A 14327-nucleotide genomic window follows, 5' to 3' on the forward strand; every position below is an offset into this window, starting at 1 on the left:
ACTGACACAAAACAATGAAGACATTTAGCCAGAGACAAAAACCTCATCATTCTTCCTGTCTTCACTTCATTAAGTCAATGCTGTTCATTCAAGCCTTTTCATTTTAGGCTGGCTATGACTTTTATTCAGATGGGCCCATCTCTATAACAATTCTTCAAGGGTTACCCAAATCAGGGGTCAGATACACTGGAGTATGGGAGGCAGCTCTTCCCTTCTGCAAGCATTCCTCAGCATGCAAAGGCATGATGGCCCACTGATCCAGATTCTATAAAAAGGTACTTTCAAGATAGGAAAGTTGTTTAGCTTTCAGGAAGATCCCCTGGCATGCCTTCCCCTTCATGTGTTTGCTCCTCTTTGAGTGCTCACACGTTAAAACGAACCGAGGTCCTGGCTCCAGAGGGAGTTCAACTTATTTAAAATGTTAACTTCTAAAAGAAAAATACATATGAAAGAAGAAAATACCTCTCCCTTCAGTATGCAGGCCTACACCTCCACGTTTGATGCAGTTTACACTAATCAAAGACATGTACAAAGCAGGCATTGGTTGGGGACAAGGCTGAGCCTGTGCTGGAAGGACACATTCTTACCAGCCAGTCATGTTGAAGTCACGGTAGAGCATCCTCTTTCCAACTTCCTTGCGCTGCACCCTCCGTGGAAACTCTAAATGTGTGAACTCATTTCCCAGCAAGTGGGGCTGCATGTAAGCCTGTGGGCAGAAACCAAGTCACAGATAGTACACGAACATCATAAAACAAGACATCATCTATTTTTAACAAGGTAGCATTACCATACCTTCCCGCTCCCTTCTCACACGCATTTCCCCCCCCTCCTCTTTTTAAACAAGGAAGATGATGAGCTCTGTTTCAACAAACTATGTGTACATACACCAGTTCTGACACTGCTTGGTGTCCAGCAGCAGCCTTATGGGAAGCCATCCTCTTGCCCTCAAAATCCTTCACCTCTCCCTTCTCCTCAACATTTGGGATGTCTAAAGTATGCCTCATCCACCGACCCTGAAGGAGTCTGCAGGGCTTCATAAAACAGAACACATCTCCTTTTGTAAGTCAGTGACCTGACTGCAGGGAACAATCAAAGGACGAAGCCATGGAGCAAGCAGAGAGTTGGAGGGGTGCGTGTGGAGTGAAGCTCAAGGTTTTTTGACTCCCAGTTCAGCTATGACAACAACGCACACAACCTAATATTACTACCACACTTTAATTGTCACTGCCTTAAAAAAAATGTTCCCTTTTACCTGCTCAGTGTGCTGCACCCGATCACATGTGACACTGCAAATAAACACAAGTTGCAGAGCACTTTATTTTCTTGTTTTCTAAAACCTACTTCCTTCATGCAGAATAGACTTTAAGAAAAGCAGCAGCAGTTTTGTGTCGCAACCACAACTAATGTTTTTGATGGCGTTAACATTCAAATGCTGCTGCTGCTGCTGCCCTTTCTGGTGTGCTGCTTTGCAGATGCTGGGTGGCTTCTTTGCCAGAGCACTGCCCGGGGCTCATGCTCTCCAGAGCTGACCGTACTCAAGAGCATCACGAGGCTTTTTGTCCACTGCACACATTTTTGGTTTGGATTTATACACAGATCACCTGACACGATAGGTTAATCCTAAACATACTGTATTTCTTCCTTCTGAAATAAACCTCACTCATTTTTTCTTTAGTATTTGCATAAACAACCCTTCCTCCCTCCCTCCCTCCCCAAAGCCACGTTGTGAGCAAGCTCTTTTGAAGACAGTCAAATTGGCTAGGGAACTGAAAAAAGTTGCGTTTCTTAACCTTTCTGCAGATAACTCTTTTTTTCTTATCCAGCCAGTTAAGGCAATAAAGTCTGTCTTATCTCCAGCAGCAGCTGCCATCAGGGCAGACCAAATGAGCTGTCTTTAGTTTGTGGGTTTGTCATAAATCTAGCACTCATCAAAGGTGAGCGGCAGGAAGCAGTGGAAGCCCTTATTGATCCACCCGGCAGTTATCATGCAGATAGTTCACAATAAAACATTTCCTGCATTTAAGGGCCGAGCCTGCTCCCATTCAATTTAATAGGAGTTGGATCAGGCTCAGCACATCACCACGCTAACCTTCCATCAGCTTGTCCCTGTTCCTGTCGCCAGACATTCTTCCAAAAAACACCTCGAGCTCGCCTGAAACAGGGCTGAAGGAGATTGCTGTGTGTAGCCAACAAGATTGGATTCTGCTTTCAAGAGGTGGCTTTCAAGCATGCAAGTGTGATCTTGACATTGTGATCCCTTCCTGGAACAGAAGCTCCATCAAATTCTCTCTCCGGGTACAGTTAAGGGAATTACCTTTTCTTCCTGCAGTGTACAGTCAGCCAAGGTAACCTCCCCCACCCAAATATTGTTTTCAAAGACCCTCTAATTGGATCACTGTTCCTCATTACAGAAATGGTTGAGAAGCACTAGTGACTTTTGAGAGGTCTAGCAGTATTAGTCCAGATGAGGCTTTTCACACCTCCAGAACTCCGGATTCTTTATTTAAAAGTACACATAAACTTTTTATTTTTATTTCTTTTCATTCCTGTTGCAAAAAAGATGGAACATCCCTAATGATTTATTTGATGTACTGTTACACACTGACAGCAGAGCGCTGGAATTTTTTTCATATTTTTTAATTCTTTCTAGTCTATGATATTGTAAACAATGAAGTCAGTCTGCTTTGAAAGTGCAATTCAGTTCACTTTTAAAAACGCACAGCCTATCTTGATTAAATCATTACAAACCACTTCTAGCTAAAGACTACTGTCGCCTGCCTACAAAACAAGAAGTCTTATTTCAAGCAAAAAACCCTCATACCTGACATCAAAATGAAGTTATTTAACCTTTAGATTATGAGATTACTTATTAGGCTGGATCATAGGTCCAGAAGAAAAAAGTTACAGGCTTTTAGCACTTTTCCCCTTGAAAACAAGAATTTCCTTTATTGAAAAGGTAAAGCAATTGGGAGAGACTGCATTTCATAAGGATTTACTCAGATGGAAAGTCTGAGGTCACAACTGAAATAAGATTAATAAACTGGCAGAGTTACCAGTGGACTGCTAATGTTCAAATAAGATTTCTCTTCCGCAGCCAAGCCTCAATGCTTGATTTACAGTCCAGGGATCTTAACTTGATTCTAATATTTTTGGCGTCAGTGGAACAGAGGGAAAAGAGCAATTTAGAAGCTTCTGATGCCTGTGAGTTGAATTCTTATGTGAAGAAATGGGGATTTTTGTTGGGCTGCCTTTTTTTTTTTTTTTTTCATTTTCTGTATTTTTTACCCTTTTCTTTTTAACAGTTATTTTTGATGCTTCACTGGTAATTCTACAGAGAGAAGAATGTTCTACTACAAAACTCAGCTGCAACTTCCAGTTGGGTTTGTTGAGAACTGTTCTCCATTTACTACAAGGCAGGACTCTTGTCCCTGTCCACCCCAATCAAAATGTGCTGGGCAGAAGAATCAGAAAATATAAAAACCCCAACACTTTAAAAATCTACAGATCTTTCAAGTAGATATACAAGCAGACACCATGAAATCCCCTCAAGTGATCAAAGGAGAAAAAAAATGGTAAGTGAACTGACCAAAAGAATTTGATCTGTGACGAGGCACCATATTTTCCATTTTTTCATTTGTTTAGTCTCGATTTACAAGAACCTCAGATCAGAAACACAATTCAAAGAACTTAAAATTTAATAAAGAGTGACTACCAAACACTTTCTATATCCTTACGAGGTAAGTTCAGACAACATTGTTATTCTGTGTTATGGTACCGGAATATTTTCCATAATTTTTCTTTCAGAAGCTATTACAGTTTTTTAGCATAAATCTGGCATAGTCTGCATCATGTGTTTTTGGTACCTTGCCATTTTATGGTGTATTTTGTGGCTAGATGTATTACATTCAACATTAGTTGTTTAAAATAGAGCCTGCCTAAGGAAGTATTACTCACATTTCTTTCAAAAGGCCATTTACTTCCTGCTGTGTTTCCTGGTGATCAGCAAAGCAAACATGAAATTAAGATAAACCTAGACTTACACACTAGTGTGTCAGTTAATTAGGTGGCACAGAACACTCTGTGTATCTTATCGTACGGCCTGCTGATGCCTTTTCCAGCTCCTCCGGTACACACTGCTCTGGGACATCACCAACACTAGCGGTTTCACTGTATTCTGTGTTATTTTCAGAACTGCTGTTTCTGTTGATGTAGCATCAACTATATCTTACAACTTTATCCTCTTATCATATTGTGCCATCTTCTCCCATATTCTACTATATGGGACTACGGCTCACAACAGCATCCACAGCACAATGTGTCCAAAAGTTTTGCAAATTACTCAGCCATTATCATATGGACACATTTAAGTTAAACAGAGGTTAAAACTAAAGGAGGTGGTGGTATAAGGAAAGAGGGAAGCGGGAGCCAAATCCACCCCTGGATTGGTCTCTCCTCTTATGAAAGGGCAGGACCCTTTCCATAAAACCACACATCTCTTTTACCACAGAATTGTGCAATGTGCCAGATGGCCAAAGCAATCCTACGCTGGGTAATGCAGGAGGCCACAAACTATAAGAGAATTAAGACACATCTGACTTGTAATTGAAGCACTGAACTGACATTTAGGAGATCTAGGTTCATTTTCTCTTCAGGCTTGGGTTGCCCAAACACCCTTCAGCAGGTAAGTTAGTATCACTTAATCCTCACCTCAACAATGAAATAAGAATAGGTCCTCTTTGAACTCAGGCCTGTCCGGGCTCATAAACCTTTGACTGGTGCCAAACACAAAGAGCATCCACGGTTCACTGCCACTGATGGCCACCCAGTCTCTTCCGGGGCACTGCCTGGCTACACACATGGTCACGGTATGCAGTAACACCACGCTGATCTCACATGACATCTTCAAAGTACAACTTTGATAACATAAAGAAATACACCCATCTGCAATACACTCATTCATCATTCATTTTAAACACGTTTTCCAAGGGAATAAGTAACAAAATCTATGCCATTTACTGTTGCAATTTAGACTATCATGACTGAAATTAATAGTCTCCTCAGAAGATGAAAGGAAAATTGCCTTTGGCAGTTGTTGCCTGTTCAGTGTACCAGGGCAGTTCCCAGTCAATACTGGATTTTGTTTTGCCTCAAGATACGCCAATACGGGAAGTCAGGGCTTTCCTGGGGTAGGCGCTGTGTGGAGCTCTCCTGCCACAGTGCTAAAAAGAAAAGACAGACACAAAAAATTCAAAAGAAAAGGAGGCTCATGAATGCCTGCCAGTGGAAGGGAAGCAGTATGGTGCACTGAACCTCTACAGAAGCTGAAAGACCAAGGGAATACTGGTGCAAGACTTTCACACCTTAAATCTTAAGAAGTGCTCTCTGACTGAAGGATCGATTGCCTTCTGCAATACTCTTGCAAGTCCCCTGACACAGAAGTCTGCCTCTGCCATAGGGCCTGCCTGAAATCTGCAGCTGTATGCTGTCCTTCCTCTGCAAAAAAAGAGGGTGCAGGTAGAGACAGAGGGATGACCATGCCCAGAGCTGCTCAAAAGTCAGAATGACTGGGTAGTCAACTTGTTCTTTTGAGGTTGCCATGCCAGAGGCCTGTGCCCAAGGCCATTCTTGGATACATGTCAATAAACTTGCATTAAAGTGGGAGCTGGATAGGAAAACACATTTGTTTTCCCCTGCCCAGTTACTCAACCAGTACTAGCTGAAGCACAGTTTTGTCTAAGTCTAGGCTGGAGGACTTGATATAGCAATGTTCACATGACCTGAACAACTCGTTATCCCGCACATGGGATAATTGCACATGGAAATTAGGCCCTAGAAAAGAGGACCTAAACCAACATCCTCTGTGGCCAAAGCAATCAAATGGGCACTAAAGACAGAGGAAAGCTCCTTCGCCCTGGCTGTGCTAACAGTGTCTACTGCACAGGGAACCAACATTGTAGCCTGCAGGCTGTAAATCCATACCCTCCCTTTGCCTGTGCAGTAACTTCACCACAGTGAACAGTATCTCTGCATTTACCAAGTAAAATATTAATGCTAAAATGATTAAGTGATTTTCTTCCTATTGTGCAGGAAGAGCAGTGGCAGTACAACATGTTTGAAACAAAGAAACTCAGCTTTAACTGCAAATAAGAAAATAAATCCAAAATAAGTTGCAGATAAGAACAGCAGAAGAGAGCTGCTGATGGTGCAATAGACTGATAGCAGAACCTGGTGACAGCCAAGGTGAGTAAGGAAAATTATTTGGGATCTAATCAGCAAGACAGATGAAACCTTTGGAGTGTAATGTTTATGCCAACCTTGTAAGAAATTTGGAGTCGTCTTTTTTATTTTTAAACACTAGAGTAAAAATGTTATTTACAGAATGTTATGTTTGAAATTATCTCTAATTTTGTTTCACGCTCTTGCTGTCTTGCATGTATTTTCTTTGAACATGATATCCATGGCCCTGGCATATTTGTTACACACAGAATTAAAATAAACAAAGGTAAAGGAATTTTCCAAAGGGAACAGCAGAAATGCTTTTCAGATCAGCTGCTGTTTTCAAATATAAGTCAGAAAGGACATCAAAAGAGAAAAAAAATCCCTTGTAGGCAATGCTTTATCTTTTATTTCCTACAGAAGTAGCAGACTCCCTAGATACTAAAGATACCTTTTATTTTAAAGGCAAACAAATTACTTTAAATGTAACTGAACTGTAAATATTTATTAGGCCTTTTTTCATTTGGTTCTCTGAATAAGAATACTCCCAAAGCAGTACTTCCTCCAAAATTTTCAGCTTCAAGCCAGTGAACCTGACTAAAAATCAATTGTGACAAGTGTGGAAACATTTACAATTTTTCTTTAAAACCTTCCACCTCTGCCTTCAACCACCGGCATTTTGCCTAGCTTCAAACCACAGTGCTTGGGCCAGGCTGAAGGTAAGAGACACCTTAAGATCAGGGAACACCACTAGCTTTGGCCTGTCCACCTCACGTCAGGCAAAGCTGACAGTGAGCCTGCCTTGGCTTATGCTTAAATTTCTAAGAGGAAAAAGCAGGAGGCCAGAAGTAGTAGACACAAAAAAAAAAAAAAAAAAAAAAAAAAATATCTCTTGACCATGTTAGGAATGACATTTTGACAAACAGCCAACCAACTGGGTTGACCTCGGTACCGGGGAAGATCATGGAACGGTTTGTCTTGAGAGCACTCACATGGCAAGTCCAGGACAACCAGGTGATCAGGTCTAGTCAGCATGGGTTTACGAAAGGCAGGTCCTGCTTGACCAACCTGATCTCCTTCTATGACCAGGTGACCTGCCTAGTGGATGAGGGAAAGGCTGTGGATGTTGTCTACCTGGACTTCAGCAAGGCCTTTGACACTGTCTCTCATGGCATACTCCTTGAGAAGCTGGTGTCTCATGGCTTGGACAAGTGTACTCTTCACTGGGTGAAAAACTGGCTGGATGGACGAGCCCAGAGGGTTGTGGTGAATGGGGTGAAATCCAGTTGGCGGCGGGTCACAAGTGGTGTTCCCCAGGGCTCGGTGTTGGAGCCAATTCTATTTAATATCTTTATCAATGGTCTGGATGAGGGGATGGAGTGCACCCTCAGTAAGTTTGCAGACCACACCAAGCTGGGAGGCAGGGTCGATCTGCTTGAGGGTAAGGAGGCTCTACAGAGGGATCTGGACACGCTGGATCGATGGGCCAAGGCCAACTGTATGAGGTTCAACAAGGCCAAGTACCAGGTCCTGCACTTGGGCCACAACAACCCCATGCAGCGCTACCGGGGAAGGGTGGCTGGAAAGCTGCCCGGCAGAGAAAGACCTGGGGGTGCTGGTTGACAGCCAGCTGACTATGAGCCAGCAGTGTGCCCAGGTGGCCAGGAAGGCCAACAGCATCCTGGCCTGCATCAGAAATAGCGTGGCCAGCAGGAACAGGGAGGTGATTGTCCCCCGGTACTCAGCACTGGTGAGGCCGCACCTCGAGTCCTGTGTTCAGTTTTGGGCCCCTCACGACAAGAAAGACCTTGAGGTGCTGGAGCGTGTCCAGAGAAGGGCAACCAAGTTGGTGAGGGGGCTGGAGCACAAGTCTGATGAGGAGCGGCTGAGGGAGCTGGGGCTGTTTCGTCTGGAGAAAAGGAGGCTGAGGGGAGACCTGATCGCTCTCTACAACTGCCTGAAAGGAGGGTGTAGTGAGGTGGGTGCTGGTCTCTTCTGTCAGGTGGCTGGAGATAGGATGAAAGGAAATGGGCTCAAGCTGCAGTAAGGGAGATTTAGGTTGGATATTAGGAAAAATTTCTTTACTGAGAGGGCTGTCAGACATTGGAATAGGCCACCCAGGGAAGCAGTTGAGTCACCATCCCTGGAGGTATTTAAAAAAGCACGTAGACAGGGTACTCCATAACACGGTTTAGTGGGCATGGATGATGGTTGGACTCGATGATCTTGAAGGTCTTTTCCAACCTAAAGGATTCTATAACTTCCACCAACTGATCTGACCATCGATGAAAAACTTAAAAAATAACAGGATTGTATGCATGAAAAATAACACCATGTATTTTGACTTATGTTTCTTGGGCAGTTTATGTGCCAATGCAACTTGGTGTATAAAGCATCCCACATGTCCTCAGCTAATCACCCTGTTCCAGCTTTATAGGTGCTGCTACACTAAATAAAACTAGTCTTTCTTCACCCATCCTATCCTGCAGCTACTAAATGCTCACTGAGATCACCTCTTAGTTGGATATCTTTTCCCTGCTTGAAATACTATTGGCATACTATTAGAGCAAATGAATAACACCCTGCAGTATCATTCACACACACACAAAGAGCAGTCTATGGTATTTTATACTGGCACACAGTAAACACTGGGATGGATTGAAATACCTCTGTGGCTTGTTAGCTCTATGTTTGAGCTCTCACTATCCAACACCAATGAGCTGCTGAAGGTCTGCCCCTGAACAAGGTACAGAAGCACAGCCATGATAATCGATGGCCTTCATAGAAGAGATAAGACTCCTTTCATAGGGATTTATACCACCAGGCTTTTCTCCGCATTTGCTGATGGCTAAAAGACATACACGGTCAGTCACTGGTGTTCAGCAGACATGTGGTCCTTCACTGAGCCACAGTAACTCAGCAGCATCTGTCTGAACCTTAGATATTACCAGGCAACGCTTGTCACCAGCAGCACCCGATTTGGTCCTCAGGTTTCTTACCAGATACTGAAGTCGCTGGCGTTCAGTCTCTGGAGTGAATTCTGAAGACATTGGAATGACCTCGCCATTTCTGATTATTATAGCCCTGTAATAGTAATAAAACATCATCAGTACAGGGAAAAAAAAACCCCAACCAAAATGTAAAAAATACCCAGAAAACCACAGGGTACAGTCACACTCTTATTCTCTTCAGAGTCACACTAAAATAAAGCCATTTCTTTTCTACTGAAGTTGTCAGCAGAACAGGATAATAATTCCTACCCTGTATCTTTTAAGTTGGATAACAAAGTATATTTGTATATGCCAAGTTCATTTCAGACCTCACAAAAATATCCAAGCAAAGGCAAGAGTTACTTCAGCTGATGTCTACAGGGTATCCTTATTAACTGAAATGCAGACACCCAGAGGAGATGCTGCAGAATCACTGATTGTAGAACAACTCTTTGCAGGTTTTAATCCCAGTTGTGGCTGACACTGTCTAAGCTACTGGCTTCAAATGACTTATGCAAGCACTTTCCAATTATTGATTGGTCATATGTCATGTCAGAACATTTCTACTCCAACAGCAAATGGAAATGGCAAAGCAAATCCTGTTTAACACAAATTTAACTAGTTACCTGCTGAAAGATGACAGGTAATGGAATGACTATAGATCAGTGAGGAGATTTCACATACACTTCTGCAAATGGCTGAGAGGAAATTCTCTCAAACACCTGCGTGTTGCCTCTTAACAATCTGCTATGCTGCATGCAAAACGCAGTCTGATTCTTTCCTGGTGTAATGCCACTGGCTGAAACACAGTCACGAGAGGGAAGAATTTACTCAGTATTCCTACCGCATTCTGCGGTCATGTATTCACTCACAGAATTGTGTTCTTTTATCTTTCCACTATTTACACAGCTCTGTAAGTATAGTAATGCTTGGTGCTTTCGAAGAGCTGGATGAACTATGTATCATCCCAAAGATTTTAATGCCTGTTTTGGAGCTGTTTCTCAAATATCAGTAGATTAATTCGGTGTTTGGATAGTAGCACAGTGTACCAGCTCTCCTCTTGAATTTGGTGTAGATAAAACAAGCAACTGTCACTTGGATTCCAGTTTCTATATGTTTTAAATGGTTTCCTTTCTGTGATCTTTTCATCCTGTTGATGTGGTATTTATGTGCTAGCTTCCTTCTCTTGATAATTCGATCAATTTGCTGGCATTGCTTCATGCCAGCTATTCTGATGGCACTGTAATGCAACCACCAAACACAGTAGCACATGAAGACTGAAAACTTAACCTCTAAATTCAAAACACAGGCGTCTCGAGAAAACCAGCCTGGGTACAAATCAGCTTTGTAAATCAGTAGCACTGGATAACTTTCCAAGTCTTCTGGATATGATATTGGACTAAAATTGTCTCCAAATGATCATCTACTATTGCTAGTATGCAAAAGGAAGGAGCATTATCAAAGAGGAAAGGAACTGGTCACATTTCTGAGGTTCATGTGGCAAACAACAGACAGGTACAGGATGGTGCTACAATGGGAGAGGTGGAAAAAGGCTGTAGTGATGAGGGGAAAACAGCTCTGCTTTGACAGACAACAATTTTACTGATCCTGGACTTCCAGGTCTCCCTTGCAAATAATCCTGTGTAGAAATTAGAGGTGGCAGCAGTGCAACATACATACTGAAGGATCCCACTGGCCCTCCACTACTACAATTAAAAACAATATTGTGTGCTTGAAACGACACAGACATGGTGGTTGTAACTCATTACTTTCTTAAGAGAAATTTCTGCAGAATTTTTGATGGAATTTTTTTCCCCTTTATGGGATCTGAATACATTACAGGCTTACAAAAATGCCAGTCCAATAAATCATAAAGGTTTGCTGAAAATTTTTCTTTTGGATTTCTGAGACAGACATTTAAAAATTAATTAAGAACTCTACCACCTCTTTTCTGCAACACCACCTTTGTTTTTATTTTTGCAATTCCTAAGGTATTCACCAGCTTTGAACTAGACTCATCTACTCAAAGACAGTGGGCAGTTTTTATAACCTTTTCATATGTAACTTGACTCACTTAAGTAGGCCGCCTTTTAAGGGGACTGTGGGTTTACTATAGAGCAAGTACTCTGGCAACAGTCTAGACTAGACTGATCAAAGGAGCTGATAAGACACTAACCAAATTTTACACACTAGTTTAAGAGAGTCATAAGGGATCTACTGATCTTGTGCTTGTCTGAGAGCGCCAATATAAAAACACACACTGATATAACTGCTGGCACATCAGGCTAATTTTCTAATTATTCTTCGCTTCCCCTTTAATCACCATTTCACAGGAAATCCATATTTTAAAGACCACTCAGATCACTCTGGGGTTCACCTTTTTTCTTTGTGCACACCGACATACTTCCTATATATGTTGATAGCTATCATTCTCACTTCTACGGGTAGAATTGGGCCCTGAGGGACTCACATCATATAAAAAGCAATTCAGAGGCAAGTGGGTCAACCTTTCATGGCTCAACTTATTTTCACTAGAAATTGCAGCCACCTGGGATGAAAAGCACAACCCAGTACACAGCAAAAAAAAAACCTCTTTGGAGTGGGGAATTAAAGCTGTTGATACCTGGTAAAACAGAGCCTCAGTTTTATGTTTTTCATTAATGTTTTCAGCAGTTGAACTTTATTCAACTTGAAAGTTACAGCTGCTCATAAGAGTCAAATGATTTGATCCGAGGAATTAGACAGCTCTAGATATGAGTAACGGGAAGGATGCAGACATATATGTACAGGTCACCGGTCTGAATTCAACTGTGGTGGGCTCATTATCCTCTTGCCTTTCTGCACCAGATGCTTAACCATTTCACGAGAGCAAAGGGTATTTCTGATGGCCCAAGTGACAAAAATGGACACATTTGTCAGCCATCTCACTGGAGAGGCTGGGTGCAAAAGCCTGGCTGGGGAGCCACCCTGCTCAGTGGGATTTTCCCCTGTGATTGAAGAGGTGCTGAATCAGGCCCTAATTGTGTTTGGAGACTGAACTGCCCTTTCCGTGACCCCACAGTGACAGAGGTGCCAAGCACCGACTGAAGGCTTTTCCCACTGAGCAACCCCCAGAGCCCTGCATTCGATAGCCCCAAGTCAATAACTGCTCACAGGAAGGGAGCCTGGCTGACATAGCAGCCGCAAACAGCCCAGCAACTGCTTTTAGAGACCCACTTTATACAGTCCTGCAGGACAATTAATTTTGACTTTATACTTCCTAATGGACTAAGCAGCAACATGGCGTCACATGGGCATTACTGCTTCTGCCATGCATGAAAGATGCATGTATGCAATGATATAGTGTTCTGAAAGCATTTAGCTTCTCGCACACTGTGGAATATGAATGTATTATTTTATACCAGAATACAGCTGTCCTATTAAACTGTCAGAAATAGCTACATAGGAAGCAAGAAGAACTCGATGAGATGCAGTGCCCAGAGAGCATCTGATTCTGCCATGTTTAATAGTGACATTTTAATTTCAGCCACACTGGTGAAACACATTATAGCTGCGCCACAGGGTGAGCCTGCCAAAGGCAGACAGATGATTCATGTTTGCAGGGAACAAGTATGTCAACACTAACCAAATATTCTCTGATGACAAGGTTGCTTCAGACCCACATCAATCATTAATTTATATCACCAATGAAGTACTAATTAAAAAAAAAAGGGTTTTTTTGGCAGGATAGGAAATTGGGAGTCACAGATCTGCATTGCCCCCCTGGTGCATTGCCCTCTACGTTCTGTGGCTCTGATGTCCTCTCCACGCAGCATCACCCACAGCGAGCAAACAAACAGGAGAAACTGCTCTTAAGTCTTGAGGCCACAGAGACCACTAAGTCACTTATTTTGATCCCTTCTAAAAACAAACTATAGATTTCCCCTAGTCCTCTCCCCTCTTTTGAACCCAGCTACCTAACTCCCCACCCACCCAAACTACAGAATCGTACTTGCCCTTGTGTTTCACAGATACATGCTCTGCACGACAAGAAAGTATGGTCACTAATACAGAGCTGGTAAATATTCACAGAAAACAGGAATATATTGGGAAAAAAAGTCCCCAAAACACAGGTGAAGTAGCCTAAAATGGAAGAAACAAAAATGTGATTTTGCATCTCTTCTGGCCACTTCACTGGGCATTTTCTGATCCAGAGAAGCCGTGCCCTGAACAACTAGATGTGGAGCAAGTGATGCACCAGCGCGTAAGGTGGGACTGGCAGTCACAACAAATTGTGCAGCGGGCTACATCCACTCAGTCACACGCAAGTGAAAAGAAACCAGGAGCTTAAAAGGCTGCATGTGAATCTACAGAAACTACTACATTTATCTTTTGGATTGACACAACTGCATAGTCCATGGTGATGAGCTAAATGATCTTTTGAGTATTTCAGCATTCACACAGAACCTTAAGTATATGGTTATTTTCTATATTCAGATTTTATACTTCTAAAACAGTATTTGGTGCTTTAGTGTATATCCCCTTTTAAAATGTGGTGAATGAAGCAACAAAAGGGTAAAAATCTGCCACTGTGTTGTACTGCTCCTCTCACACTCAGGTTGCAGTAAAACCACTGGTTTAAGGAAAATATCAATATATCAATTGCTTTTGCATTTTTAATATGCTTAAAACAGCTACCTCTCCTTGAATGAAGCAGGGTTTGGTTTGTTGGGTTTTGGGGTTTTTTTCTTCTTTCTTTTGTGGAGAACACAATCAGCTGAGAATTGCACAGCATCCTTTCTGAGTTTCTTATGAGAAACAAACAGAGGGAAACTCATACATTTTAGAGGAAGCTATTGTTGGTTACTCTCATTTAACCATACAGAGAAAGAAACACTTTAGTGAACAAGGTCAAGAGTGTAATTTCACTGCTGTCATGGGTCTATTGGGATTCTAGTGTTCAAAACAAAGAGGCATCTCCTACTGTTAGGAGTATTCAGGGGAAACCCTGATTCCATTACACACTTTTTCAGCCAAAAATGATTTGAAACGCAACATTAAACTGCACATTTCTACAACAGAGGATAAAAATCTGGTAAAGGTGACAATGAGAGACCATTCGGAAAACCCTTTTTGACAGCA

At 42.2% G+C, this 14327-nt stretch overlaps 1 protein-coding gene across 1 annotated transcript in view; it reads right to left on the reverse strand.

Moving 5' to 3' along the window:
- PPM1H (protein phosphatase, Mg2+/Mn2+ dependent 1H) overlaps nt 1-14327 on the reverse strand; it is a 144210-nt gene that overhangs the window by 30842 nt on the left and 99041 nt on the right. Inside the window, exons 5-6 of the mRNA XM_049813858.1 lie at nt 9216-9300; nt 588-706 (exon numbers count right to left, since the gene is read on the reverse strand). Of these exons, the coding sequence (XP_049669815.1) occupies nt 588-706; nt 9216-9300 (204 nt within the window). The remainder of the gene's footprint in view (nt 1-587; nt 707-9215; nt 9301-14327) is intronic.

The sequence above is a fragment of the Accipiter gentilis genome, chromosome 11 (genome assembly GCF_929443795.1).
Source record: "Accipiter gentilis chromosome 11, bAccGen1.1, whole genome shotgun sequence".
Taxonomy (NCBI): Eukaryota; Metazoa; Chordata; class Aves; order Accipitriformes; family Accipitridae; genus Astur; species Astur gentilis.